This window comes from Apteryx mantelli, chromosome 2, assembly GCF_036417845.1.
Source record: "Apteryx mantelli isolate bAptMan1 chromosome 2, bAptMan1.hap1, whole genome shotgun sequence".
Classification (NCBI taxonomy): domain Eukaryota; kingdom Metazoa; phylum Chordata; class Aves; order Apterygiformes; family Apterygidae; genus Apteryx; species Apteryx mantelli.
In genome coordinates this window covers 122133735-122160074 of record NC_089979.1, presented here as the reverse complement: position 1 = coordinate 122160074, position 26340 = coordinate 122133735, and the positions used below count along the sequence as shown (strand labels likewise).

At 40.8% G+C, this 26340-nt stretch overlaps 2 protein-coding genes across 7 annotated transcripts in view; one reads left to right on the top strand and one right to left on the bottom strand.

Annotated features, from left to right (window-relative positions):
* Positions 1–1993: 1993 nt before the first annotated feature.
* EAF1 (ELL associated factor 1) lies at positions 1994–25282 on the bottom strand. Of its 4 annotated transcripts, none has more exons than XR_010883460.1 (7): positions 25129–25282; positions 21105–21199; positions 17672–17808; positions 14892–15058; positions 8057–8287; positions 6812–6884; positions 1994–5920 (listed from the first exon to the last, which is right to left on the bottom strand). XR_010883460.1 is itself a non-coding variant. In XM_067291424.1 (6 exons), exons 1-6 carry the CDS (start codon positions 25229–25231, stop codon positions 5874–5876), a joined length of 780 nt encoding a protein of 259 aa, XP_067147525.1. In that variant the 5' UTR covers positions 25232–25282; the 3' UTR covers positions 1994–5873. The 4 variants fall into 4 exon arrangements, 1 of the variants encoding a protein (XP_067147525.1); XR_010883459.1 differs by lacking the exon at positions 6812–6884 and having other exon boundaries at positions 1994–3242; positions 3352–5920; XR_010883458.1 differs by lacking the exon at positions 6812–6884 and having other exon boundaries at positions 1994–3772; positions 4121–5920.
* A 27-nt stretch (positions 25283–25309) lies between these two features.
* The window catches only part of METTL6 (methyltransferase 6, tRNA N3-cytidine), a 37329-nt gene continuing 36298 nt past the window's right edge, over positions 25310–26340 (top strand). Inside the window, exon 1 of one of the 3 annotated variants that reach the window (XM_067291423.1) lies at positions 25310–25413. The gene's annotated coding sequence lies outside the window, so the exon portion shown is untranslated. Of the gene's footprint in view, positions 25414–25540; positions 25560–26340 lie in introns of those variants that run through there. The other 2 variants (XM_067291421.1, XM_067291422.1) reach the window with 2 other exon arrangements.

The window sequence follows — 26340 nt, the reverse complement described above, 5'->3', positions numbered from 1 at the left end:
GCTGCAAAGAAGCGGACAATTGTTTGCTTTATATCTTAATTCCAACACACAGGGAACGTTTTCCTTCAAGGCAGGCCCTGTATAACTGTACCTCAAAGGGTTTTCACACAGGGTCTTACTACAAAGCTAGCTAGTCTTGGAAGAAATTCAGGTTACAATTTTTGTGCAAAATCTTCAACATTATATTTAGTGCATTTCTACACTCCACCCTTCAGAAACTCCTTTTTTTACAAAAGGTCAGAATTAAAATCATTTACAGGGGAACCAATAAAAACTCAAAAATGCATCCAAATGAATTTTTGAATGGAAATGCTTTTCCAAGGACATGGAGGTAGATGTCTGAGTGCCCAAATGATTTAGAAGCCCATGTTCCTCTGAAAGTCAGTAGGCTCCTAAACTGCTGTTTTCAAATGATTTGCATGGTCTCATAAATGAAGCATGAGGCCAGAAGAGACGGGGTCCTGAGTACTAGTCTCAGAGCTGCTACTAAGTGATGTGACTCATGCTGCTGACAGATTCAAACAGCCAGTTGCAAGTGTATGCCCATTTTGTACTGTCAATCCCCTTTTGATAAAGTCTCATCAGAAGTTAGACACGATTGCTTTTGAAAATATTATTCATCTGAGACTTAGAAATCAATATCTAATTTTCAGAAGCTATTTAGAAACTTGCAAGTTTTATTAAAGAAATTGGAATTGGAGCCTTGTTTATACATAAGAAAATTTCAACATTTCCCCCCATAATTAATGCAGATTAAACTGAAAGACCACATCTCTCTTGCCTTGTTCAAAGCAGCTTCAGCTATTGCCCTCAATGATTACAGCACAGCAGGGCACAGACTGGAAGTCAGTGAGCAGTGCTGTGGGCAGAGACCCTAACCGCAAAACCTTCAGTTCATTAGGGGCATTTTATCACAAGGGACTGAGAGGCATAAAAGAACTGAGAAATTTTCTAGGACTTCAAGTCAAACTCACATGATTCCTTCCAAGCTATGCCATAATTTCTCTCATTTAGCTAGCCCGTGTCATTTTTTAAACACATGCTACAACCACAGTCCAACAGCATAAAGAAAACTCAAGGAGCGCCATCACTTCTCCCGCAGTGAAGCAAGGGACTACGATGCTAAATTGAGGTAGAGCAGGTCTCAGCAAGAGAGCATCTTCAGCCTAGCAGCAGCAGGTACTCCACCCTCCCACATCCTGCCACCCTGTGTAACACTGTTAGTCCTAGTAAAAGTAAAGCCAAGGAGGGGGAGGAAGATGGGCCAAATCCCAGTGGCTTTGTCATTTACAATAAATTTAGAACGAGGGTGAATACAGCTAATGTCTTTGTAGCTCTCCAACATCCACCCCCTCTCCTGTAAATTCCTATGGGGCTTTGGCCCAAGAAAGCATACATGTGCTAGAAGTAATGGTATTGCAAAATAAAACAGGGAGTATAAGTAGGAGGAATAGGAAGAAATAGCTAAACAGACTTTTCCTTTCAAATACTCACCCTTCTCGCATAAGCCAGAACTAGGGTTCAATCAACTTCTGAGAAGAGGATTTGAGTGTACAGTATACACGAACACTCGGCTCCTTTAAATTTACACGTCCATCCCAATGATTCTCCAACATCTCAATTTTTAAGGCAAACATCAGCAATGCTTTTCTCCTATTACATATATTTGTGTTTGTGCGTGTATATATATATATATATATATAATATATATATATAAAAAACTGTAAACAACCAGGTATATTTAACATGTCCTCATTGATCACTACGAACTGAAGCTGAGACCCTTGGAGCTATTAGCATAAGCCTTCATCACATCAAGATGACCATTGCTTGGCAGCCGCATTATCCATACAATCTCTGTGACTCAGCTGCGAGCAGGAAACACATAACTCGCCGAAGCACAGGCAGTTACTGAAAATAAGTGTTCTCCATTACAAGTAATTCCAGGCTACATTTCTCTTAGTTTCCCAATTAAAAAAAGATGACACACATGGATTGTTGAACTTCATTTTTTTTATTCAAATAAATGGACTTCAAAGGAGGGGAAAAAAGCTATAATGCTTTGCACAGCAAATTATTTTTATATGTAACTATAAACTGCCATATGTCTAGTCTATAATAAAGCAAACTGTGCAAATCAACTTAGGCATAGCATTTCCAAAATAGGTGTATTACCCACAATAAAGCTTTGTGCTATTCCTAGCAGGTATCTATTTCACAAATGCCCAAGAAAACAAGCAACATTTTCCTATTACTCTTTCCTCTCAAAGAAACTGGTTAAGCCAAGACTTATGGCAGGGGGGTGCTCTGGTGGGACAGGAAAGGGTATTGCTGCACCCCCTAATACCTTGTGACTCTCATCAAGGGACTGGGCCACGTTTTGTCCTGTGCTGACCCTGAGCGCGGTTTAGCTCTGGTGACTCAAGCCGTGCCTGTTTTGTCAGGCCTGGTGGCCTTCAGGGGGGAAATCAGGGCAGTGGTGGGTGGAAGCTTTTCTGCAAGTGACTAAAATTTCAAACATGAGCTCAGGCATCACTGCAATCTTTTTTTTAAGGTGTCCAGGATGGACAAGCAGATGACTGCATTTACCCCTTTTGAAACAAAAACTTTTTATTCGAAGAAATAATTAGTAACTATAATTGAAATTATGACAACCTAATTGAATCAGTTAAAATCATTATTGACTATTGATAGTAGAACTGTTCCAATTATGGGAAAAAGGCATAACCAGGCCATGATCACTGGTGAAGTTTTCAGCAAAGTTAGACCTCTGAAATGGATGAAGTCACTGAACAGAAACCATCAGAGCCTATAATGTCTTGAACTGCTAACCTTGCAACAGCCAGCAGAAGGCTCTCCCATGAATGCAAAAAAAATTTCTTAGCTGCAGTTTATTCAAAAAATTGCATTCAATATGTACTGTTTACTCATATTTAAACTAATTGGAAGATAAAAAAATTTTTCTACTTTTTGTGTAAAAATTACCATGAGATGATAAGATCTGCTAGTTCTAAAATCTTCCAAGATCAGAATCTACCAGAAATAAATCAGTGATACTTTGTTTCATTAACAGGTTTAATCAAAACATATTTTAGTCAACTTATTTTTCCAGCATGTTTAAGATATTGCCAGTCAACTAATTAAAAGAATTCTAAATAACCGCTTTTCTGCAAGCTCTTTGAATTCCAATTTCCATCTGAATAGAACTTGCTGCAAAGCACGAGCACCAAACGAACAACCATCTAATAAAAAGAGACAGGCAACATTTACTACTTCTCAATGTATGAAACATAACACTTAAGAACCTCAGCGAAAACGTCAGACTAGGTAATGGCTTTCACACGTACTTACTGATGTAAATCAGTGGAAGCCAGCCTTTCTGATCCTTCGAGTCACTGACTGAAATCTTCATGTGGTTGAGCGGCGCAAAACTCATGCCAGGTACCTGCAAGAGCTGGGGGAAGGGTGGAGATCCCAGAGAGCTCCACGGGCAGGAGACACAGGAGACGCCAGGAGATGCTTGTGGCACCATGGCAGGGAGGTGCTGGGCCGGTCACTCATGCGCAGGGACAGGCCTGCTTCCACCCACAAGTGGGACACGGCATTACTCACCAGCCGTCTGCCACCACAGCCTTGTGGTTAGCCAGAGGATGCGGTCCCAGCATGCGATGTGCGGCTCAACGGCTCACCAGCTGCAGGTTGGCCAGCCCTGGTGTGACGCATCTCCAGGGGGCACAAAGGCTTGCCAAAGGACGTTTAAAAGTGGTATGTACTTGCATGAAAATATGTTGCTTTGGTTACTAACAAACAGGGAGGGGAGCCAACTTTTTAGGGGGGAAACAGCACCCAAAGTACAAATACAAAACAAGGTAGAAATTCATTATCTGAATGAAGCTTTCCCGCTGGCTGATTTAAACCATGATTAAATTGGCAATTCACATCAATGTAGCCCGGTGTTGCCTTACCCTCTTAAGTTCTCTGTATTTTATGTATATAAAATTAGTAAACTTCCTATGACATGTCCTGGATTTTAGAGGGTGTGCACAGCCAGGAATGATAAAGAACGAAAATGCTGTACTGCTGCTTTTTCATTTAAACATAAGTAATAACGTCAACAAACCTCAAGGATATGCTCCAGCAACAGGGAAATGGTAACAGAGAACACCTCCCTGTTTATTCATATCTTAAGCTGGGGAAAAGTCAGGAGCAGTATCACCATTAATTAGGCTGCAAACTACACGTAGTAGAAGATCTCTTGCCCCAAAGTGTAAAATTCCAAACTGGTACAGCTTGGTAGAACGGAGCACTGGTACTCTCAGAGAAGGAAAGGAGGAAAAAAAAAAAAAAAAAAAATCAGATCACTCGTGACTTTACTTCAAGTGTATTTCATAACTGTATGTTAAAATATGTACCCACATCATAAAACACTTTAAAAAAAACAAGTATTCTTAAACATATGTACAATGATGCAAAAATATGCCTAAATACATATCTAATGCAAAAAAATAAACCATTTAATAAAAATCTCCCTTCAAATGTCCCCTTGCTCTTCAACACCTTAAAAGAAAAAAAAAAAAAAAAAAGAAGAAAAACAGAAAAAAGAGCTCAGCAAACAAACAGGAGTTAAAACACAAACAGACTGACAAAAGCTGTGTAAAGCAAACATTTAGGCATCCAATTCAGCTTTGCATTCTCCTGGATTACACTAGAACTACTGAGTCACTTGCCCTTTGCCACTTGAGTTCTAGCCCTTTAAACACCCTTAAATGGAGGTGAATTTCACCCTATGCAAATATTTCTTGTTTTCTTCCATCCAACAAACAATATGGACTGAAGTCTACCTCAACAACTGCAGTGGGAGAGAGACTTCTGCTGTTTAATCATCTTTAGTTGAGTTCTATCTTCTTTCTGCATTCTCTAGGAAACTGCAAACAGTGCTATGGTCTTAAACTTCAGAAAGTCCCACATCTTGTATTTGAGACACTGCAGTTTCACTAGGAATCAGGCTCCTAAATATTTCTGAAGATCTGGGTGTGAATGTCTGAATTAAATGAGACACTGCAGTTGCACGAGAAAATGCTGCTCTAGTTCTTATTTGGATGGGTTTAGATGACTGATGTATATCTTTTATCCTGCTAGAGCAACAGCTCTCAGAGTGCACCTGGCCTGTATGTGAAATATAGTTCTTGTATGCAAAAGCAATCTGAAGAGTTTTCAGTATTGTTCCCTGTCTGAAAGGTGGGAGGAATTCAAACTGTTTAAAAAACCTACTATAAGGCACTGGTGCAGCAAGGTTTGTGATGAACAAAGTTTTATGACTTCTCTTTTCCAGCTGTTTAAATGTCCATCAAATCAACCATAAATAGCAATAAAGACATTAGAAAAGCCCCAAACTGAAGAAATCAACTTACAGTTGAAGCTTAATTTATGACAATCCCACTTCAATGCACACTCTAGCTCCTGCATGTTTTTTTTAAACTCACTGTTGGCTCATGCTCACTCTATATACAAAAATCCCCCTGCCAAGTTACACCGGTTCTGAATATCTTCTACAAAGAAGAAATTTTTAGATGACTGCAAGAGGCTACACATTAAGCTCACAGATAAGGAACAGACAGGAACATATATTGGCTTACTCACTGTACATATCTATTTAAAACTTTAAAGAATAAGAATATACACAAAATATACACTTAATACACAAAGTAAAACTGCCTTCAGCATTTGATATTTGGGAGGGTGATGCATTTCTTCTATTAAAATTCCACTCATGGAACTATCCCTGTACCAGCTCCGCTTCATAAGTGATAGGATCACTGCAAAGTAAATTAGTTCTTCATGTATATGCAACAGAACCAGCAAAAGCTCAGCCTCTAGTCATCACTGTCGCTCCCAGACTCACTCAACTGCAAGTCATTCCCTATGGAAAAGAAAAACAACAAAACACAACAATGGGGTAGAAGTTAATTCACATTTCATTGCAATCAAACCAAAGAATAGTCACATTTAAACTAGAACATTTAAATAAGAATAACACAAGAATCAAATGCAAACATCATTTCAGTCATTTAATGAAACTGCTCTCCATGACCAAGAACATTACAAGCTGCACAAGGCTATTATATGGCCTGATCCAGGTCAAACCAAGACTCCTTGGCCTCATAGCTCCCAAATGCTGTCTCCTAGTGGGAGAGCAGCATTCCCCTCACTAGCAGCCATGGAAGGAACTCCACCCAGCCAAACTCCTGCACATGGCTCTGGGGCAAGGCACTGGGGAATTTCCTGGCTTCACTGACCCTATTAAAATAAACTTTTTTGTTTCAGGGAGGGTTGGGTAGCCAAGGCAAGGCCTCTGTGCGTCAATAAACCAGAAGGAATGTTACAGTAATTGCAAATCAAGGCTATCGGCTGAACTAAGCTGACACAGAGTGTGAAGAGGAAGGAAGGCTAACCCCCGCCCCCCCAAAGCGCAAAGAGATCAGACACAAGAAGGCCTAGATCTGGATTAAACCTACAGTCTCCAATCTCTGTCTTGCAGAGCTCTATGGATTTGGGGGAGGTAAAGGGGTAGAAGACTGCAAAAATAATGTTTCTGTTCTGGTAACTGAACTTAGGTCTTAAGAGCATTCTCTCATGACCCACCCCAAACACAGGTGCCCCCCAGAGCAACTATGCAATGGCAACTGATCTGCGGAAAAAAAGCTGAAAAAAAACAGCTTGGGTTAGGGGTGCTTCTCCCCATGCAGATGGGCACCAGAGACTTGCATGCTCAAGGGCAAAAATCACTGCCTAAAAAAAGGAGTGACCTTACCAGTTCCCAAATACAGGTTCACAAACCCTCCTGGGGTCAGAGGCTTCTTAAAATTCAGTGATCTAGGCAGTACCTGTAGTCACAGCCCAAGAGAAGCAGGGAAGAGGCATCTCAAAACCAGAAACAGTTTGGAAGCTACTGCCTTAATCAGAGCCTACCTCAAAAAAACCCCCCAAAACAAAAAAAAAAAACCCAAACCCACACCCCACAATGGCAAGAGTCCTGACTTTGTTGAATTCTGGATCTCACCCAAGGGTCACCTCAGGCATTCATTAGTGACAGGAACCCTGACTGGCCTCTCCAGTTTTTCAGCAGGCCTTTTCAGTATTGTCAGTATAATATCAGAACTTGCCTTCTTTAAGCTGGAAGCCCTACATTTATTTGCATTTAAGCTCCACCAATTCCCTATGTGTGGGTGCTGAGAGATGTACTCAAACATGCCTAAGGAAGAATTAGGAATGCTTTATAATAACTAAGTTTTAGTTTCGTGTTAATGCAAAATTTTAACTTCACTGAGTTAGAATACACCTGACCTAGCATAAAACAAGAGCGACACAGATGTACACCACCTCCCCTGAGGCAGACTGATGGGACAAAACTATCCTTTAAGAATGTTATTAGCACTTTTTAAACAACGGAGTTAGTTTTACTGACTCAATGCTTCCAAACATCATAGCTATAGCATTTTAATCAAATATCTGGCACTTTAAATTTCACTTCAAAACATGAAATTTGTGAAAATGCAGCTGAAACAAACACAGTAAAAATACTCTGACAAAACATTACAGCTAATAAACAGAGGGCAAAGACCGTGCATTTATGATTACGGCACAGTCTTATGTCATTCACACTTCTCTACTGACTTTTAATCAACTGACACATGTGACAACCCCACTATTTATTCCTAATCCATGTTTTCACATGAAAACAGTTCCTCCCTCCCATACACCATACCCCTGCACTAATGCTTTATTGCCCACCTGGAGGCTCAAATCAAGGCTCAGCAAGGTCAATGGGGCTGTTGCACTGATGTCCACAGGCTCTGGACCAAACTTAAGTAATCTCCACACCTTCAGACAGGCCTCAGCCTTCTGTTAAAAAAATCTCATCTGCGTATTTCAGTCTGTGAAACTCCCTTCGATAACTTTTTGGCAAACTGTACTTCACAGAGTTAGCTTAATGTGCTAAGAATACAGGTGGTCTCAGGCAGGTTCGCACAGTAATAAGACACAAGCCTTTACTTACGGAGAGTATTCATGAGCTGATTGCTTCCTTGGGGCCTGCTGGTGCCGTTAGCAATGGCATGCCTGTTGTTATACTGCTGGTGTGGTGGCTGCGAAGGGGAAACATGTGCTGGCTCTTCCCCCTCACTGCTGGAGCTTTCATCTTCACTCCCAGATGAGCTCTCCGAATCTGATGAGCTGCTTCCACTGCTGCTACTCATCTGCTCAATAATTTCAACCTCTGCTCTTAGCTCTGAAATAAAAGGACATTCATCCGTTTGAAACCATGAATAGGGCCCTATGGAATTTGGGAAAAGAATGTGAAAATGCAATAGTTTCGTCAAGTATAATTGAGAACATCTAAATACCAGACAGACACAGACAGACACAGACAGACACAGAAAAACCAAAAAACCCTGACAACTTTTTACCTAGCTGTTACAGCTGAATTTAAAGAAGCAAGAGCACAGTTCAGTATCACAAAGCCTTCATTTCTTTTATTATTATTATATATATACTTTACACTCTTGAAAGCATTTCCTGATTCATTATTTTCCATAGTTATATGCTCTACATACAAAGTAAGTACATTTCTTGATAGAGTTTTACATGCCAACAGTCAGCCCATTTAGAAGCATCTAAATAAACAGGAACCTAAATTCTATTGAAAGTCAGTGACATATAGGCTTTCGGAAAACACAGAGGGAGAGAGATAGGGCATAGGAACGTGAACACAACAGAAATTGCCCTGACTTAAGATAAAGTATGAAGCAGCTCCAGTGCACAGTCACACGACTCGTTTTAATTAAACTTCAGAAGCTGACAAATGACATCAGATAACTTTGCCGTGGGGCAGATGAGAATATTCATGTGTCAGAGAGTGGTAGCAATACCTTAATCTGCTACAGTGCTTACAGATAGCTAGGAAAAACAGAGACTACTCCGAAACTGGGAAGTTATTCAAGTCAGCCACACCCTATTTTAGGGTTTCCAATACAGAGCCACAGTGAAATACCATGACAGCACCATCAGTAACAGTCAGTGTTGGCTAAGGCTGAACAGCTAGTAAGGTAAGTCACCCCAAGCCATATCATTGCTGTATGTTTTTAAATTTGTCATAACTATAGTGTCCTAGACAGTATTATAGGACAACTTCTTTGTATCCACCCACAAAGTCAAGTCTGTAATTACTCAGTCCACCTAGGCAGGTTTCCAACAGACAGCAACATTCACATTTCTGTTAGGTAAAACACGTGAATCTGTACTAGCAGTTCTGTACTGACCGGGTGAGAACTGAGTGCTTGCTCTGGAGAACTCAAAGGCTACAGGGACAAGAAAGAAAGAAGAGAGAGAGCATGCAGGTGTTATCATCTCTACATGACAAATGGGAAACTGAGGCCAGCAGTAATTCACCCCAAATCAGACATGGGAGATATACAAAGTGAGGTGAACCCCAACTCCTCAGCTGGGGGCATCTTTCTGGTGTATAGCACAGCCAGATCATGTAGAAGGAATCTTTCCTTTATGAAAAAAATGGCACAATTTTAATGCTCGTTATCTTGACCTCCTCCAGGAGTAAGGCTGAGCAACTGGAACTCTTCTCTTTTTCAATAAGACCTATTTTCCTTTGGCTGCTTAACACCTTGAAGTAACCAGCTAAGCTTTCAGCCTCTGCACTATTTGCTGAAGAGAGTTCCTCTAGCCAAGCATGTATTGGTTTGAGAAACAGTTTCATTTTGCCAGTTTTAAAACTGCTACTTTTCAATTTCAAAGTTCATAGCTCAGTTTCAATGTTACAGTTATATTCAATTAGAGGCAAGGAAGACACATTAAAGGGGAACAACCACATGGCTAACTCTAGCTGGCTATGTAAGCATAGGGAGGCTCCTGCAACTTAGTTTCTGAAGCTTGATCTCCAACAGCCACCTGCATTACCTGTACTTTATTTGTATGCTATAGTAAAGAGTAAACCTACCTTTTCATCTTTAGGAAATAACAAAAATGACCACTGGAAGAGGGGAGAAGAAAATATGATTAGCCCAACAAAAGATACTATGTTGTACTGTAAGGTCTTTCTCCCTCATCCCCCTCCCAATACAGTCTCACTGGCTTTAAAATTCTGTTTCATGCCTGGAGTCTGAAATACAGATAAATGGGCACTTGCAAGTCACTGTTCTCAGATTGCCCCTATCTAGGATTCCAAATTGTAAATGTTCTCTGCGTTCAAGGCTAAGAAATGACAGGGGAAAACTAAAGGAAAGGTAAACAGGAATAACCATTCTTTCCCTTTAAAATGCCCAGATATTTTCCCTGTCTGCTTCTAGTGACCATTACAGTTGCTAATGATAATGTGTTGTTAAAACATCCTAGATTGTAGCAAGTACAATAATCTACAGGCCCCAGTTCATATGGTGAAAAGATTCAATAAACAAACCTATAGAACAACTAGCACCTGAGATTATTCACAGATGCTTACAGGGCTAGAAGGTCTAAGGCTGAAAAGAGAGTGTGTTGGCACACAGGGGTGAGAAGAACATACCAGCCCAGAAAACAGCATATAAAATGGCATGAAGGAAAGAAAGAGAAAAGGGTGGTGGAGCAATCTAAGAGGTTTTGGTGGTGAAAGTGAAAAGATGCAACAAGAAATGCATTCCAGAGAATTAAAGAAAAAAATCTGAACAAGAAGTCTGAATTTGATATAGTAGGCGAGGGGATAACCAAAGAAAGGAAGCAATGTAGTCTGACAGATGGGAAAGGAAGATTAACCTGTCTACTAAATTTGAAATAGAATTAGAAATGAGTGTCAGACTGAAAAGTGAGGGTTTTCTACTGAGGAAGCAGAAAACTGTAAGAGCCTGTAGAAGAGTTTTGGTTATGAGGAGGGAAAGGGAAGATGCCTTGGAAGAAGCAGTAAGGCCCAACACTCAACAGGTGTTGTCAGTGAGAGTAGTTAGGGATGGGAACTCATTCTGAGTCCATTTTCTAATCAGTCATGTGGGCTGGCAGCTTCCTTTCAGGTCTCTTTTGTCTCTTAATTCCTTGAGCCAGGTATTCTAAATGGCTCGTCTGTGCAGATGAGAAAAAATAATTGTTTTCATTAATGTTACGGTGGCTGCTGTGTCGTTAAAAGTCTATCAGGCAAAACTCCAGCAGGACCATTAAGGAAGTCTGTTCAAATCCCTCCAGTGTCACCCTGTGAAAGATGGTGGCTAAGACTACGATGATACCAAAGCCTTAGAGAAAAAACACATCTGCTTTATAATTGTTAGATTTTGCATTTTCCTATTTGCCTATTACACTTAGTGCGGTCATAGTTACTGAAGCCTTGGCTAAATGTTGCCTTGCAGTGACTTCAGTTAAAATAGATGTGTGTGTGTGCACGTACATATACGCCAAGCCGAACAATGAAAGTCAAATCTTTCTTGAATCACTTTTTGCTCCATGAGATCAAACGCCTCACATTGATGCACTTTAAGGTTTAAAAGATGACAAGAGTCAGGATGTGCAGCAGTTACTTTTAAGAAAGCTTTTCATACAGTATATTTCTGAACACTTGCCTTAATTGAGTCTACATCATCTGAAAAGGTTGACATTGTTAGGGGAGCCTTAACTTTTGCACGTTTCATGTTACAACTTTAGGCTCTCTTTCAGGAAAGTAAAACAGCTTACTGCTTTATACTGGCAGTCAATGCAGCAGTTTTCTAGAATAAAAAAATTTTTCAAGGTCAAAAATCATTGTGTGAGCATAGAACAACCTTTTTCAGCAGGGCTGTTTTCTGTACATATTCTGTATCAAATGTCCTAATTTTTCAGTAATCACAGCAAAGGGTTCATGCTTCTTCTCTTAACAATGCTTCTTCTCTTAACAATAATAAGCTATGTAGAAATTTCAACTAAAGCCCTAACCTTGGCCTGCAAAAATACCAAGGACTTTCAGAAATAAAATTCAGCTTTAGGGAGAATAAGGCCCTACATCCATAACAGAATGCTCACTGTTAATAACGGTGTGCAAGGTGGAGAGAAATCAGCTTGATATTGGCCCTTTGAGTATGCAGAGATGGCAGCTAAAAGAGGCAATATTTTACAGTGAAGTGCAGCAAATTTGATTGAGATGTCCTTGAGAGACACACACAGTTCTATGGCATAATCCTTACAGACTACAGCTGCATTTTAGGTAAACAAGACCTGCTTAGATTTTTAAGCACCGAATTCAGTTTCCAAAATAGACATATTCCTGAATTTTTTCAAGTAGTGCATGCTTTAATTATGTCACTGTTATTAAAAACATTTCTGTTGTGGTCAGATATGCCTGATAAATGACAATAATTTCATGCACATAAATGGTACTGTGGTATACATGTGCAAATGTTCACTGCTCAATAAAACGTGATCAGATGTGGCCAAGCATTCAAAAGAACAAGCTCTTAGCCTCTCTTTTGTTCCTTTCAGGCAGGAGGACAATATAAAAGCTTGCGGGGAAAGAGATTGCTTTGGTGCGGAACCCTAGAGACAGCCTCCCAAAGGCCAGCATGGAGGAGAGGACTGCTTCAACTCCCATGCGCTCTGCCTTGGACCTTAGGCACAGCAATTTGGGCAGCTGTGCAATGGGATGGATGTGAGAACTGACCTACCTGAAGGTTCATTTCCCAGCTCGCCTGTAAGGGAGGATATGGGAATGCCAGCTGAAGGCAGTGGGGGAGGCAGAAGCCTGCACTAAACTTGGCTTAAAACCATCGTTAAACCACACCATCACAAGGGCTGTGTGTTACCATACCCTTGAGTAGGGCATACCGGGAGCAGGAGAGGTCACAGTGTCACAGAGCCACTTCCAATAACCTCCTTTGGAGACTGTAAGTTCTGTGCTGTGTCCATTAAAGAAACAACACAGAAGTTCACCTTATGCTTATTTTGTACAAAGGAGGTAGTTCAACCGAAAGGAAAGTCACTGCTAGCATGGAGAGAACAGTCTTCAGTCCTGTTATCTTTCCTTAACATGCATCTCCATGGCTAAAGACTTTTGAGTTCAAAAGAGACCATCTCATGGCTTGTACAGTTAAGTTGTATTAAATACTGTCATTGTATCACGGTGTCATTTCAGTTCTGCCTTTCCCAGGTAGATTCTCATGACATAAAAGGTTTAATAATGCTGACACTCTAGATATTCAATGCTGGAAGTGATATTCAGAAACTTATATTACTGAAGGATTGAGGAACTCCTAGAAAAGTTATGATGAGCATCTTAGAAAAGTTATAAAGAGCTTATACTGTAAGCAAAGAGAAACTGCTCAGGTACTTGTTCTCTCTCTTTCTGGGCCTTGAAAGAGTCTCTCTACGAAGCACCATATTGGGGTCCTACTTTTAGTACAAGTCAGGTGCTTTTTTGCTTGGTTTTGGAAACAAAACTCTACTTCTTATTTACTTGGAGGTACTTTCCAATAAAAGACATTCAGGTGGCAAAAAAGTTACCAGGACAGTTCTAAACAATGTGACCTACATTCTTAGACCAGTAGAAAACAGTCTTTCTGGAACAGATGGCACACCAGACAAGTATAATTATTTTACTATAAAAACACAACCTTTACAAATTATTGTACGTCCACAAAAGCATGCCCCCATGGTTATGTAACTTATTACACACTAGAGAAAAAAAAAAAAAAAAAACTATAATTGATTCAGTTATTTAATTGATCTATTGCCTGATATACTCCCCCTTGCCTATTGCAAAGGAAATAAAAATGGCAAAGCAGCTAAGGGAACTATAGCTAGCAATCTCTCAGACTTCAATTCTGTCTTCTGACCATCATCCAGGTATTGAAAATACTACTGCTGTGAAGCTGTGAGACCAGTCAGCTCCTACACAAACACTCATATGGCTTAGCAGTAAAAGTGTCACCTAGTGATCAGCATGAACTGAAAAAAAAAATCTTTGAGTAATTAACATGGTCAGGGCAATTAGCATAGGCTAAGTCTACAGGCAAAAATAGCTATATGGATAAGGGAAGAGACCCAGAAAAAAATAACTAGAGAAAAAGAACAATCTTAGAAGTAAAATAATTGTGTCTGATGCCAGACAAGAAACTAAAGAGAACCAAATAAAAACTTAAATTTAAAATCTTCTGCATTCTGATTGCATTATCAACAGCAAAACCAGGCATCACACCAGCGTGAAAGGAAGGTTTTGGGCAAAGAATCTGAATCCCAGACACCGAACTCTTACATGTCCACAGAGAAACACAGACAAAATGCTGCTTGACCTGGAGACTGGGTTGAGGCAATCATCCCTTCCAGTGCTTCAAGGTGTGGTCATGAGGGTTGCCAGCTCTCTGTGCCTGGCATGGCACAGACTCTAGGTCTTATGATGGGACACAGCTATGCAGCCTTTCCACCCCCTGAGCAAATGCCTCCAACCTTACTCTATGCAGGAATAACTTTTTTCCACTTGATTGCATAACTGGATTTTGGACCATCTGCTTTTGTTGTTGTTGTAGTCGTTGCCTAAGATACCCATTCAACTTGTCTAGCACTCAGCTGCCATAATTTTTTGTGAATTCACACTTATTTGGTCTTTTTTTTAAACACAGAGAAATAGTTTGGAAGAGAGAAAGTTATCAGCAAAGAGGAGGTTCTCTCATGCCAGAAAAGACTGCAGTATAAATACCTATGCTGGCAGAAGAGAATAAATAATTCACTAAGATGCCTTAAAATAAGAAATAAAGAAGACAAACTAACTGTCAAGTACCAGCTTTTAGTCCCTGAACATTTCTAACATGTTTTTATAAATTGCACAGTCATAGTTTTTATTAAAAAGAAGACAGACAAAAACAACCATATCCTGAAAACTACAAACCCTTCTTTACCTCTCTTAATGTCATCCAGTTGAGGCTCAGGCGAAGGGTTATCCTTCAAAGGAGAAGTTTTAGGTCCAACTGCTGGCTTGGTTGGTGCTCTGAACTGTGATGGAGGCTGAGAGGCTCGGGCAGACTGTTGTTCTATTCGGGCCTGGATCTTACTGCTGCCCTCCGCTCTAAAACAACAAAGCAAAGACACTCAGTGGCACCATGCAGCTGTGTTCAGTTTTTTTCAGTATATTTGTATTAATGCATTATCTGTAACTTCATTTTGAAAAACTCTGTTTTGTAAAGCTGCACAGTGAATTATAACCTTTAAACATGCACATACCAAACACTGTTCTTTTTCTATATGCAACACTGCTGTTCTCAACAGCAAATGTGTATATACAACTGCACTATTACATCTTTACAAAATGTATTTTAAAAACTAGATGTGTTTCAGTGATATCATATTCTCTACTGGGAGAGCAACGAAGGCTTTAATTTAACAATTTATATTTGTATTAAAAAAAAAAAAGAGAGTTAGCAACCACAGAAATTTGAAGTCTGACTACAGTATAAGAAAATCCACTCGTAACAAAATCCTGCTTAGAACAATCATAGTAAAAGAAGGAATTTTCTCACTTGTAACCAAACCTTCTCAGACTGAAACTCTTACAGGTCAACCTGACTAAAGCAACCATGCGGTTACTGCTAAATCAGCAAACAAGCATCTATTCATGGTTTTTCACTCATTTGCTCTTGTCCCTTAAAATACAGTTTAAAAATGTTTCCTTAGTGGGAAGAATACTATGCCTAGGTGCTCAATTCAAACCATGTGTTTCATCAGTTTTCTGAATCAATAAATTGCTAAATCCTAGAACAGCGAATACCCTGGCAGAGAAAAACAAACAAACAAACAAACATTCTACTCAGGTTCCTCTAAGGTACATCATAACCAGGATAAAGTATGTGGCATGTTTATCACATATCACAAAAGCCTTTGTGGTATGTCTCTATGTAGTGTAGTACAGAAACAGCTTACAAGTCTTAGGTCTAAACTTTGGTCCTAGTAAGATCCCAACTCAGCAACGTGACATTTTGTGCCCTTGAGCTGATCCCACTGAGAAACAAGTTAAACTAGTCCATGTGGAAGTTCCTGGGACTTCATCTAAACCACTTCCAGCACCTGATCTAATGCGTTTAGAGCTAACTCCAGTATCTCTGTGCTGCATTGCACTGTAGATGCAACCTCAAATATTAAACACAGAACCACCTCTTCATTCATCACCGAAATGCAGCTATTAGATAACACATTAATACAGTGTACATAGTTGTTTACAACAGAAGTAGCCTATTTGGGAATACACCCACTAGATCATGTGAAAGATAAAAACAGAAAATTGTTTCCAGTATTAATTATGCTCTCAGAACTAAAGATTTTAAGTAGAAAAAGCACATTTACCCCCCGTCTGAATGTTATTAGGGCATTAATACTAAAAATTCTGCCTCCACAGGGTGTCAACAGGTCTTTAAAGACCAAAGTAGCCAAGAAAAAAACCCCACTTCTGATCTAAAAAACTGAATGACTTCCCAAATCACAGTTCCTCACAACAGAGGTCCCCATTTTTTTCTTGCCCACCTCTGCTTGAGAAAACTGGAAATATTTAACACTTCACTGGACCCAAACACTTCACAGGACCCAAGCCCTTCTGCACTTCTTTGCTCCCCTCTGACTTTAGCTTCACCTGGCCAAAATCCAGCAGAACACAAATTGCTGGGGCTTCAAATCTCGTCTCTAATGCACTCATATCCACTGGACAAGATGCCTTGCCTTTGAATGCTACATGGATGAGTTTTCACATCACTAACTCAGAGGAGTTACAGCCCATTTACTTTGAACTCAATATGTTCTTTGGTAAACTTCCAGCCAAATGCTGATGAGCTGTAACCCACACATCTATATAGCTTTAGTAGCTAAAAGTTCTACACTGCAACAAAATACTTCTCTTTTTAAAAAAATGTATCACATTTGTAAAAGTATTTAAGAGCATCTTCTGCATGAGACATCTGAATAACTGCTTTGTCATTGGATCTCAATAACTGATGAGTCCAGTGGTGTTGAAAGAATGTGATTCAGAGAATTCAGGTACTTGCAGATCAGCAAGAGTACTAAAAATGTTTCAACTGCACACTTTGTAGGGTGGAATTTGTGCAGTGAAATATGAGTATTGGATCAGAGAGGACTTCTGGCCTCAGCAACTTGTCTAGGCAAAGCCTTACAACCATTATTTCTTCAGTTTTCTCCCCCCTATCCCCTATCTGGAGTCTTTGGACTTTTGCACCACTTGATATATCAATCCAATGCAGGGATGAGTGTTTCTTGCTCCTTAACAGTATGTTATTAAAGCTTCATGACTCCCAGAGGAAGTTGCAGGGAACAAACCTGGGAAGTCCAACAATCCTTTTGACAGGCTAACATTTCCATCTTCTTCAACTAACTAGAGATTCCTGAAAAACATCCCATCTTTTAGCCAGCTTACAAAGCTCCAAATCATCAGAAATGTTTCATTGCAAACTATAATTATGTCCTTTCAGCAGTGGAGAATTTACTAATTCTTTACTCTTGGATTCACACTTTCAACAGCTATTTGCATTTTTAGGCAAGATAATTGGCCCATAAGGTTTAGTAATTAAACATTACTAGAAAATAAAAGGAAATTGAGCTCAGGTTCAAACGACACAGTCTGAATAGAAAACTTCAGCAAGAATTCATGCTATTAACTTAGTCCTGTCCCCAGCTTTACCTTGTTTTCTTCACTTGAATGCTGCTACTGAGTTTTTCCAGTATATACTCCCCAGTGTCATGATTGATAATAAGCACACAGTCTTTCTGGTATGGTCTTTTATTTCCTTTAAACACAGTCATTGGTGGAGTTGAACCCTGGTGTCAAAGAAAAAGCACACATTTGTTTGGTTATACGCCCTACCCAAATAGTTTATAAATGCTAAGTCAAATGAATATATATTGTTCTGACCTAGAGACTAAGAAGTTAACGTTCAGTTCCTACAGAAAATGTTCATTCATGAAAAGGGAAAAATACATTTATATGCAGCAGATCAGATGTTTCCTCACAGCATTATTATGCCTTTCATCATTTTAAATGTCTCTGCAGTGACAAAACATCCTCTCTTTACTTGCCATTATTTACAGTCCTCCTTCCCAAAATGGTAACTTGATGGTAATTTGAATAGCTAGCTGTGACAAATGTCAGGAATTTTCTTGAAATTTCTGCTCTGGAAATCTTGAACTTGGACAAGAAATAAAATTCTGATTATTCATGTAGCAGAACTGTCATCTAAAGAAGTGTGTGGTCAATTGACACAATATCTAAACTGCTTTGTATTTAATATATCAAATTAAAAAAAAAGGAATACTTTTATACTAGATTATATGCAACTGTCACACACTGTGTAAGAACAACTACCTTCTTCAAAGTCAGATTAGCATGTGGATGCTGAACAATTACAATTAAACGTATTCTCAAAAGCAAATGGGGGTATTTTGACTCCTTCCGGAAAGCCCCCAAGTCCACACAATGCTGCACAGAGCCACAGAAACCTAATGGCTTAGACTGAGAAGCAATAAAGGCAAATTCATGTGGTGTTGCACACCGGCAAACACTGCTGAGACTGGGCTCATCTGCACTGCATCCATGTACAAGCTGGCCCATACAATGGTTTTGCGGTAGAGGAGGCAGAATCAGTTACGGTCTATCTGAACACAGCAGCGTGGACCTGGCCATATCAAAGAAAGGACATGTTTACTCAAGGGACACATACACAAGTGTATTCTCAGCTGTGAAACCTACCTAGATTTCATATGTATATGAGCTACAGAAATAAAAAAAAATATATATTTATTCATGCACCTTGGCACATGCTGGACAGCAATTGAAACCAAGGACAAGAGGAAAAAAATATGCTCTTCCACATTTTATTCTAAATAGCAAAAAGAACAATTAAATTTTAAACACTCAGAATGAAACCCCTAAACTCAATATTGTTAATATGTTTGAATATGTTTGAATCTAAAATGAGTCTGGAACAGTAAGAGTAAAATAAATCAGAACTCCTCACAAAGATACAGTAAGAGTACGGTTCAGAGAAGATCATAGACTCACAACAGTCAAATCTTCAAAGACATTTTATATTTTTAACATTCCTACATCTGGGAGAGGAAAAACATCATTTAAGAGGATAAAAAGTAAGCTGAAAGTCAAAGCCAGTTCACTGCTGACAGATAAGTCAGGAAGCATAAAGCACAAATACAATGCAAACTGATAAAAGTTTGTAGCCTATTATTCTGCTACCCAGAAACCTCCTAACTCAGAAAAGTCTGTAATTTTGGCTAAAAAATAAGCAGAAATGGAAGCCCTTTTTAAGCAAATTAACAGTCCCACCCTTTTACTTGAAATTAAACATTTAAATGTTTTAAGGTTAGTGCCTAAATAACACTGGCTTACAGATCCTGCTGATAAGAGGATAGAAAAAGAAGGTAAGTGAAACAGGTGACATTTAACCAGATTTGTTTTCAAAAGTGAGGGGTTTTTTTTAATCAAGAAAAAATTCTTCACTTCCCCAACCAAGACTGATTATCAAATATCAGAGTTACTAAATTCACAAGTAGGAATAGTAGTTCAAGTTATCCAAGCAGCAACGGACACCAGAAAACTCCACTGAACAAATCATCAAACAGATATCCTCAGGGATCAGGCAATTTCAAAAAACAAGTTGGAATCTGAATCCTACCCAGTTTTTGGGCAACTGAGAAGCAAAGCAGGATCCAAGAAATTCAGTAAACCTTGTAAGGATGAAATGATCCCAAAACTTCCAGCTAACTCTACTGAACTTAGGCAACACTGTCTTGGAAAAACATGCACACAGCAGCTGCGTTTTGTGCGGTTAGCTGCATAACCCTCCAGAGCATACTAGAATCACAGAATCACAGAATCGCTGAGGTTGGAAGGGACCTCTGGAGATCATCTAGTCCAACCCCCCTGCTCAAGCAGGGTCACCTAGAGCACATTGCACAGGATTGCAAGCTGAAAGCTGTTCATGCTCATGGGAAGACAATCAAAATAAACCCATCAGTACAGAGATTTGGAAAGGGACATTACAAGCATTTTTGTTCAAAACAAAAGATAAAGAAACAACACAATTGCCAGTCAAAGATGAATGTCACTGCTATTAATCATATTATTTTCTGTTATATTTAACACTACTATATTCAATATTTTTATAGACAAACAGCAACTATGCAACATCCTGCAGCACTAAAGATGACCAATGCCATATAAAAAAGGGTGAGGCAAGCAGGTAAACCCTCATTTGGTGAGAATTATCACATTATCTAGCAATTAAAAATGTCAACATAATAGAATAAACAATACCAAAAGGATCTGACACACGGCTTCTAAACTGACTGTTGCCCCCTCCACAAACACCAAAGCTATCTGTGTCTGAATTCTGGTTTATTGGCTTGACACAGAGCGTTAGCTTCAGCTAATAAACAAATCCAGTTTCAGAACGCAAGCACTTTCTTTTGTTTTTGTAAGGAAATCACTGATCTTTCAATTACAAAACAGCTGCACCTATGAACAGTTTGATCATTTATTTTATTGCTGTTTGACCATCATCCTCACACAGTAGACCTTTACAGCATAATTTGAGGAGGAAGTGGACAGACACTTCATCGCTACTACACACGCCACATCACATTCCACTGATAAACCTAAAGGCAGGGAACAATCTATGCTATTTGTACATGCTTTAGTAATGGAAAGCACAGACATAAAGGCCTATCTGTGGCTTTTGAATATCAAATCTTGACTCAACTCAAAACTACTCTGCCTTTCTTCCTTAAGCCACAGCACTAAAAATTAATGAAAACTAGGTACAAGCTTTCAGTTAATAGTAAAGTCTTCTTGTTTGTCACAGAATAGTAGAAAGGAAGGAATCAAATGCAAAGAACAGACTGGAACCTCACAACTACAATCCTTTACAAAGTCTCAGTCGGCCTTTCCTAAGGTAACACATTACAATTCTGGCAGCTCAAATATTGAATTCACTTGTTTTAACAAAGATGAAAGTAGCATCTACAGTAGATTGTACCTACACAGCAACTACCTGTAAATTTGTTAGAGAGTAAACATACAATATAACATACAACATACTTACTGGAATATGTGGCAAGGTGATTGTTACTTCGTCTCCTTTACCAACGTGTAGCTCTCCTTCACAAGATGTATCAATTGATGCTGGTTTAAAGTCATCTAAAGAAGAAAATAATTTGGATTATATTCATATGTGAAACTGTTTCTTAGAGCCTTCATAATTCATCCTCCCCTGTAAAAAGTCACTGCATATTTACTGTGATTATAGGGGACATTAAAACACATGCTAGTGTTTACAGCAGGGGTAGAATAATATACCAGTGCAATGTGTCTATGCTCAGAGCCCCAGTCACATGATGACATCAGATTCTAAATTTACTTTTTAAAATGGAAGTAAGTTTCTAGACCTTTGTGTTTGAAAGGTCAAAAGCAGACTTCTCCCAACAAAGGCAGTACAGTGACACTTGATTCTGCAGACAAGTGTAACACCTTTCCATGCACCTCCGAAGGGTATTAAGGACAAGCCCAAGTGCTCTGTATGGGTCTTGCCAATTCCAAACCAGAGGACACCTTTGTCCCTGACAAAGACTAACTTAGTGAGACCACCCCAGTTAGCCTCACTGATATTTCTGACTATGTAACAGCCTTTTTGCCTCCATACCTCCACCTCAAGGGCAGAGTAACTTCTTTCTTCACAGGCGGGGTCTGAGAGAGGTGTGGGTCTTACCTCACCAGGCTTCGTGCTAGGCTAAAGCCACCGTGAATAGAGAGCACGACTAAGGGAAGACACTGTGATAGCTTTAAGCCGCCCCTAGTTTAAAGTGGTTTTGCTGGCTTGTATAGAATGCTCTGTCCCCCAAGCAACACACTTTTGTTTAGTGTATTTAGTTGAATTAAGAACATTTTAACTTCAAGGTATTTTCCCCTCAATTACTCTGCTGTGCTGATGAGCCATAAAAAACAGAACAAATGACCAGAACACATAACATTCTGACAGAGGATTTAGACAAAGTGAAATAATATCAGACAGATATGGATATAGGATTGTTTTTAAAGCAAGCATCCATTCAATCCTACCATCTCAGAATATGAAGAGGTGCAATTACGTTCACAACCAAGACTTTTAATTATTGCATTAGTTAGGGCATTAATATCTCAGAACAAATTTAAAATGTAATTCCACTATGAAAAGCACATTTGCAGGAAAAAAACAGCTTTGTAATAAATTCTCATTAGGAGGACATTAACGTCTAACTGAATTTTACTTTGACAGCACAACAAGCAAAATCAGGCACACTTGACTTAATCCTCATGCCTTAACTGCCAGACCAAATCACATCCTTGGTTTTCATCTGAACAATCTATTTCTAGCTATTGTTTCCCATCTACTTTACATGCAAGCTTGCTAAATAAAACATAAGCAAGCTGTAGAAAGGCTAGTGTCTTTGCCAAAAGGGATCAAAAGTTCAACAGCAGTCACTAAATGAAAAGGAATATATCACTAATATGCTTCTTTCTTAGATATCAGGAAAATACAGAATTATTTCAAGCAAATACTCAAACAATAAATTGTTTTCTTTTTGAAAGCTTACTAGCTGTATATGTGTGGCTAATTTTCCTGTAGATGGAGTGCACATATGTCCACCTAAATGTAACTGTAGTCCTTTTTCCAAAAGTCAAGTTTCTTTAGATGTGTTTTCCATGGATAATCTAGTCTTTTCCGTTCCGAATTTCATAAACATTACAGAAAATAATGAGGTATTTTAAGGAGGAAGAGACAAATTTATCCTGCAAAATCTTCTTACCATAGTTTGTATGAAGAGGATTAGGGGAACAATATGATGCTCAGATCCCAGACTAATCATTTAAGATCAACAGTTAGAAGAAAAAGTTATAGCCAGGAAAGCAAAAGAGATCTCACTTGAAAGTGACTGAAAAAACAGCACACAGAAAACTCTTTGAAAATAAAACTGCATTCTTTCTGTTGTAGTTTGATGTGCCTTGGCTTTGCAATCCCTTGAGAAATTGATTATTGAAGACCTTTCAATTCAAGAAATCCAAAGTATTTTTATCTGGACATGGCTTGGGTTTAATTCATATACTATCAGACAGCAACCTCATTCATTTGATGGTTGGGCTATTTTAAAACTTTGATTTATAAGTGAAGATTTATTACTGGACCAGTGCTGGATAAAACTGAGGGTATTATGAATAAACAGTTAAATATACCAAACATATGGTATGGTATTCTTTAGCATCGTGGGATTATGTAAGTATAATAGAGAGGTGAACCACACAAAACTTAAGTGTTAATCTACTAGAGAGAGTTTACTATTTAGGGAAATAGCTTCTCTGTAAACACTGATCATCTGCTTGAATAACAGCTCAATCTAGAAAATTGTTCTTTCAAGTCTCACTCAGGTGACTATCTCACTGAAATTACTTACTCATAGTGTATGAAACCAGGCCATGAAACCAGGCCTAAGATTATACATCATATAACAAAAAAATCCTGCTGTTAATAGTATAAATTCCCCACGCTAATACAAAGATACTAAAATATAATTTCAGTATTATTCTCATCTCCTGTTGCTGATTAACTACTAATTTTAAATCCTGGTCTTATTTAGGGGACAAAAAAGCAATTTCTTGTCCACAGAATTCAAATACCGAGATACAGTGATCTCCTCTTCAAAATAAGCTTCTAATATGATATAAAATGTACCCAATGCTAGAAAACAGCAGTTGGAAAAGATGTTTGGTGTCTTACAAAAACACAGTAATCCAGTTTTTCCAAAACAAAATTACTGCTTTAGACCTTGCCTCAGAGTTTCTCTTATACTCTTCAGCATTACCACTTATTAGGCAATACTGTATGTGCCTGAACCATTTCTGCTTGCTTTCCTGGAAAGTGACTTATTATAGACCTATAGAGTCAACATAGCCAGGGAAAAGGTTACTGGGTTACATATTCCCTCATCATGAAAATAACCAGTTAAATTCAAATTGGGGACACTCCAGCTGCAGACAAGCTGTACTCCTTTCCAGCCACTCCTGTCCACACAGGACAAGCCAGACCGGGGCCTGTGGTGACCTGTAACACCAGGGCCATAAGAAAGTGGAAAGCCTCCCCTTTGAGAAGGGGGTTGCTTTATTGCTTTAAACTATTCACGTGCACTTCATGAACAACTCCAAAGCCTGTTCCTCCTCTACAACCTTCCTCCCTCACACTTCCTCACTCTTAGTGCATTCAGCCGAGGCCACGGGCCACGCAGAGACAGAGAGCCACCCTCGCAGCACGACTGTTTTTAAATACTTGCAGTGCAGCCCTGTCTGGCTTTCCCTTGCCCTCCTCCTCCCACCCCCTGGCTGCTCGGGCTGCAGCCACAGAGCCAGAGGGAGAAAACACTGGGGGGGGGGGGGGAGGAGATGGGTGCTGCGGGGGAGGGGAACCCCGGGGAAGGGAGGATATAGGCACTGAGGGAGGTGGTGAGGGAAGACGGGCGTTGAGGGAGGTGATGAGGGGAGGTGAGTGCTGGGGGGTAGGTCACTGAGGGAAGATGGGTGCTGAGTGGGGAGATGGGGGGGGGATGGGTGCTGAGGGGAGGTCACTGAGGGAAGATGGGCCCTGATGGGGGTGCTGGAGGGAGATGGGTGCTGAGGGCGGGATCGGGGAAGGGAGGATACAGGCACTGAGGGGGGCGCTGGGGGGAGATGGGCAGAGATGGGCACTGGACTCTGAGGGGACACCAGGAAGAGGGAGGAGAGAGATGTTGGGGGCAGGAACAGGCGCTGAGGACGGTGTGGGGGAAAGGAGGGAGATGGGCCCTTAGGAGAGGGCTGGGGGGAGGCGGGCGCCGAGGGGGGCGGTGGGGGCGGGGGAGACGGGCGCTGAAGGGGACGAGGCGAGGGGCGGCGGGGACGGCACTCGCCCCGCAGGCGGGGGGGATGGGGCGGAAGCCTCCCCCCCCCCCGCTCCCGAGGGGAGGCAGGACCGAGGGGGCGGCGGCGGCGACGGCGGGGGCAGGGCCGGGCACCCCGCGCCATGTCGGGGAGGCGGCGGGCGGGGAGGGGGAGGGGGCGCTCACAGCGGATGGTGTGGAAGGAGGCCTTGGGCCGGCGCTCGAAGCTCTCGCCCAGCTGCAGCGGGTGCTCCTCCTTGTCCAGCAGCGGGTTCGCCGCGCCGTTCATGGCCCCGCCGTCCCCGGCCCGGCCCGGCCGCTCCCTGCCCGGCCCGGCCCGGCCCTGCCCCTCCTCCGCCCGCTGCGCGCGCGGCCGCCCCGCGCCCTTCCGGGGGCCGAGTGCAGCCGCGAAACCGCTCCGGGGCGCGCGGCGCCTCCCGCCGGGCCGCGCCGGGCCCCCGCAGGGCGCAGGTGGGAGCCGCCGCGGGCAGGAGGGGCGCGGCGCGGCGCCCCCCGGGGGGGGAGGGGCGGGGGCTGCGCGGTGCCAACGGCCGCCGGCGGGGGGAGGGGGAGCGCGGCGGCCGCCTGTCCCCGCCTTCAGAAACGCCGGAACGCAGGTCCAGACCCACCGTTACCGCCGTGTTAACGGTTTCTTTGTTTTTCCCCCTAACGCAGAGTGTTTTCCAAATATAAAGGGGGGCAATTTAAACGGTTAATTTTTTCCCCCCTCTGTAGCTTGTCTTGTGGAAAAAATGTATACGCTGATTTCCCCCTTGTAGTGTGCCAGGGACATAGTTTGCTGATTTGTGCTTTTTGCTGATTAATGAGGATATACCTATATATATATGTGTGTGTGTGTATATATATGAATTATGAAATTGTGTGTGTGTACGTGTGTGTATATATATATATAATATATATATACAAAAATTCAAAATACTGTATATTTTGAGGATCTGCCTATCTCTTTAGGAGATTTTTCTTCTCCAAGGAAGCCTGCTCACAGTAACCTTTTCCGTCCTTTCTGGAGGAAAGGGGCATGTGGTCTGACCACCCCTAAAGCGGGGCAAAATGGGGACAGTTCTGTGTTTCGTAGCGTTCATGCATTTGTGTTTTATGTTTGTGTTTGCAGCATTATGTTTGTGCTCTGTAAGATAAAATAGCTAAATGAAGTACTACATTCACATCCAGCTGATGGACATGAATGGCACATTTGGCCTGCCAGGAGTTTCAGGAGAGCTATTGGGTCATGCATGACTTAATTCACATATGCCATCTTTCAGGGTCTGGGTGTTTGTGGCAAGGCGGAGGTCAGAGCTAGTTTAACGCGAGGGAAATTATTTGGATCCTTTCCCGGCCTCCATAGAACTGTTTTTATTTCCTCATTTTTGTTAACTT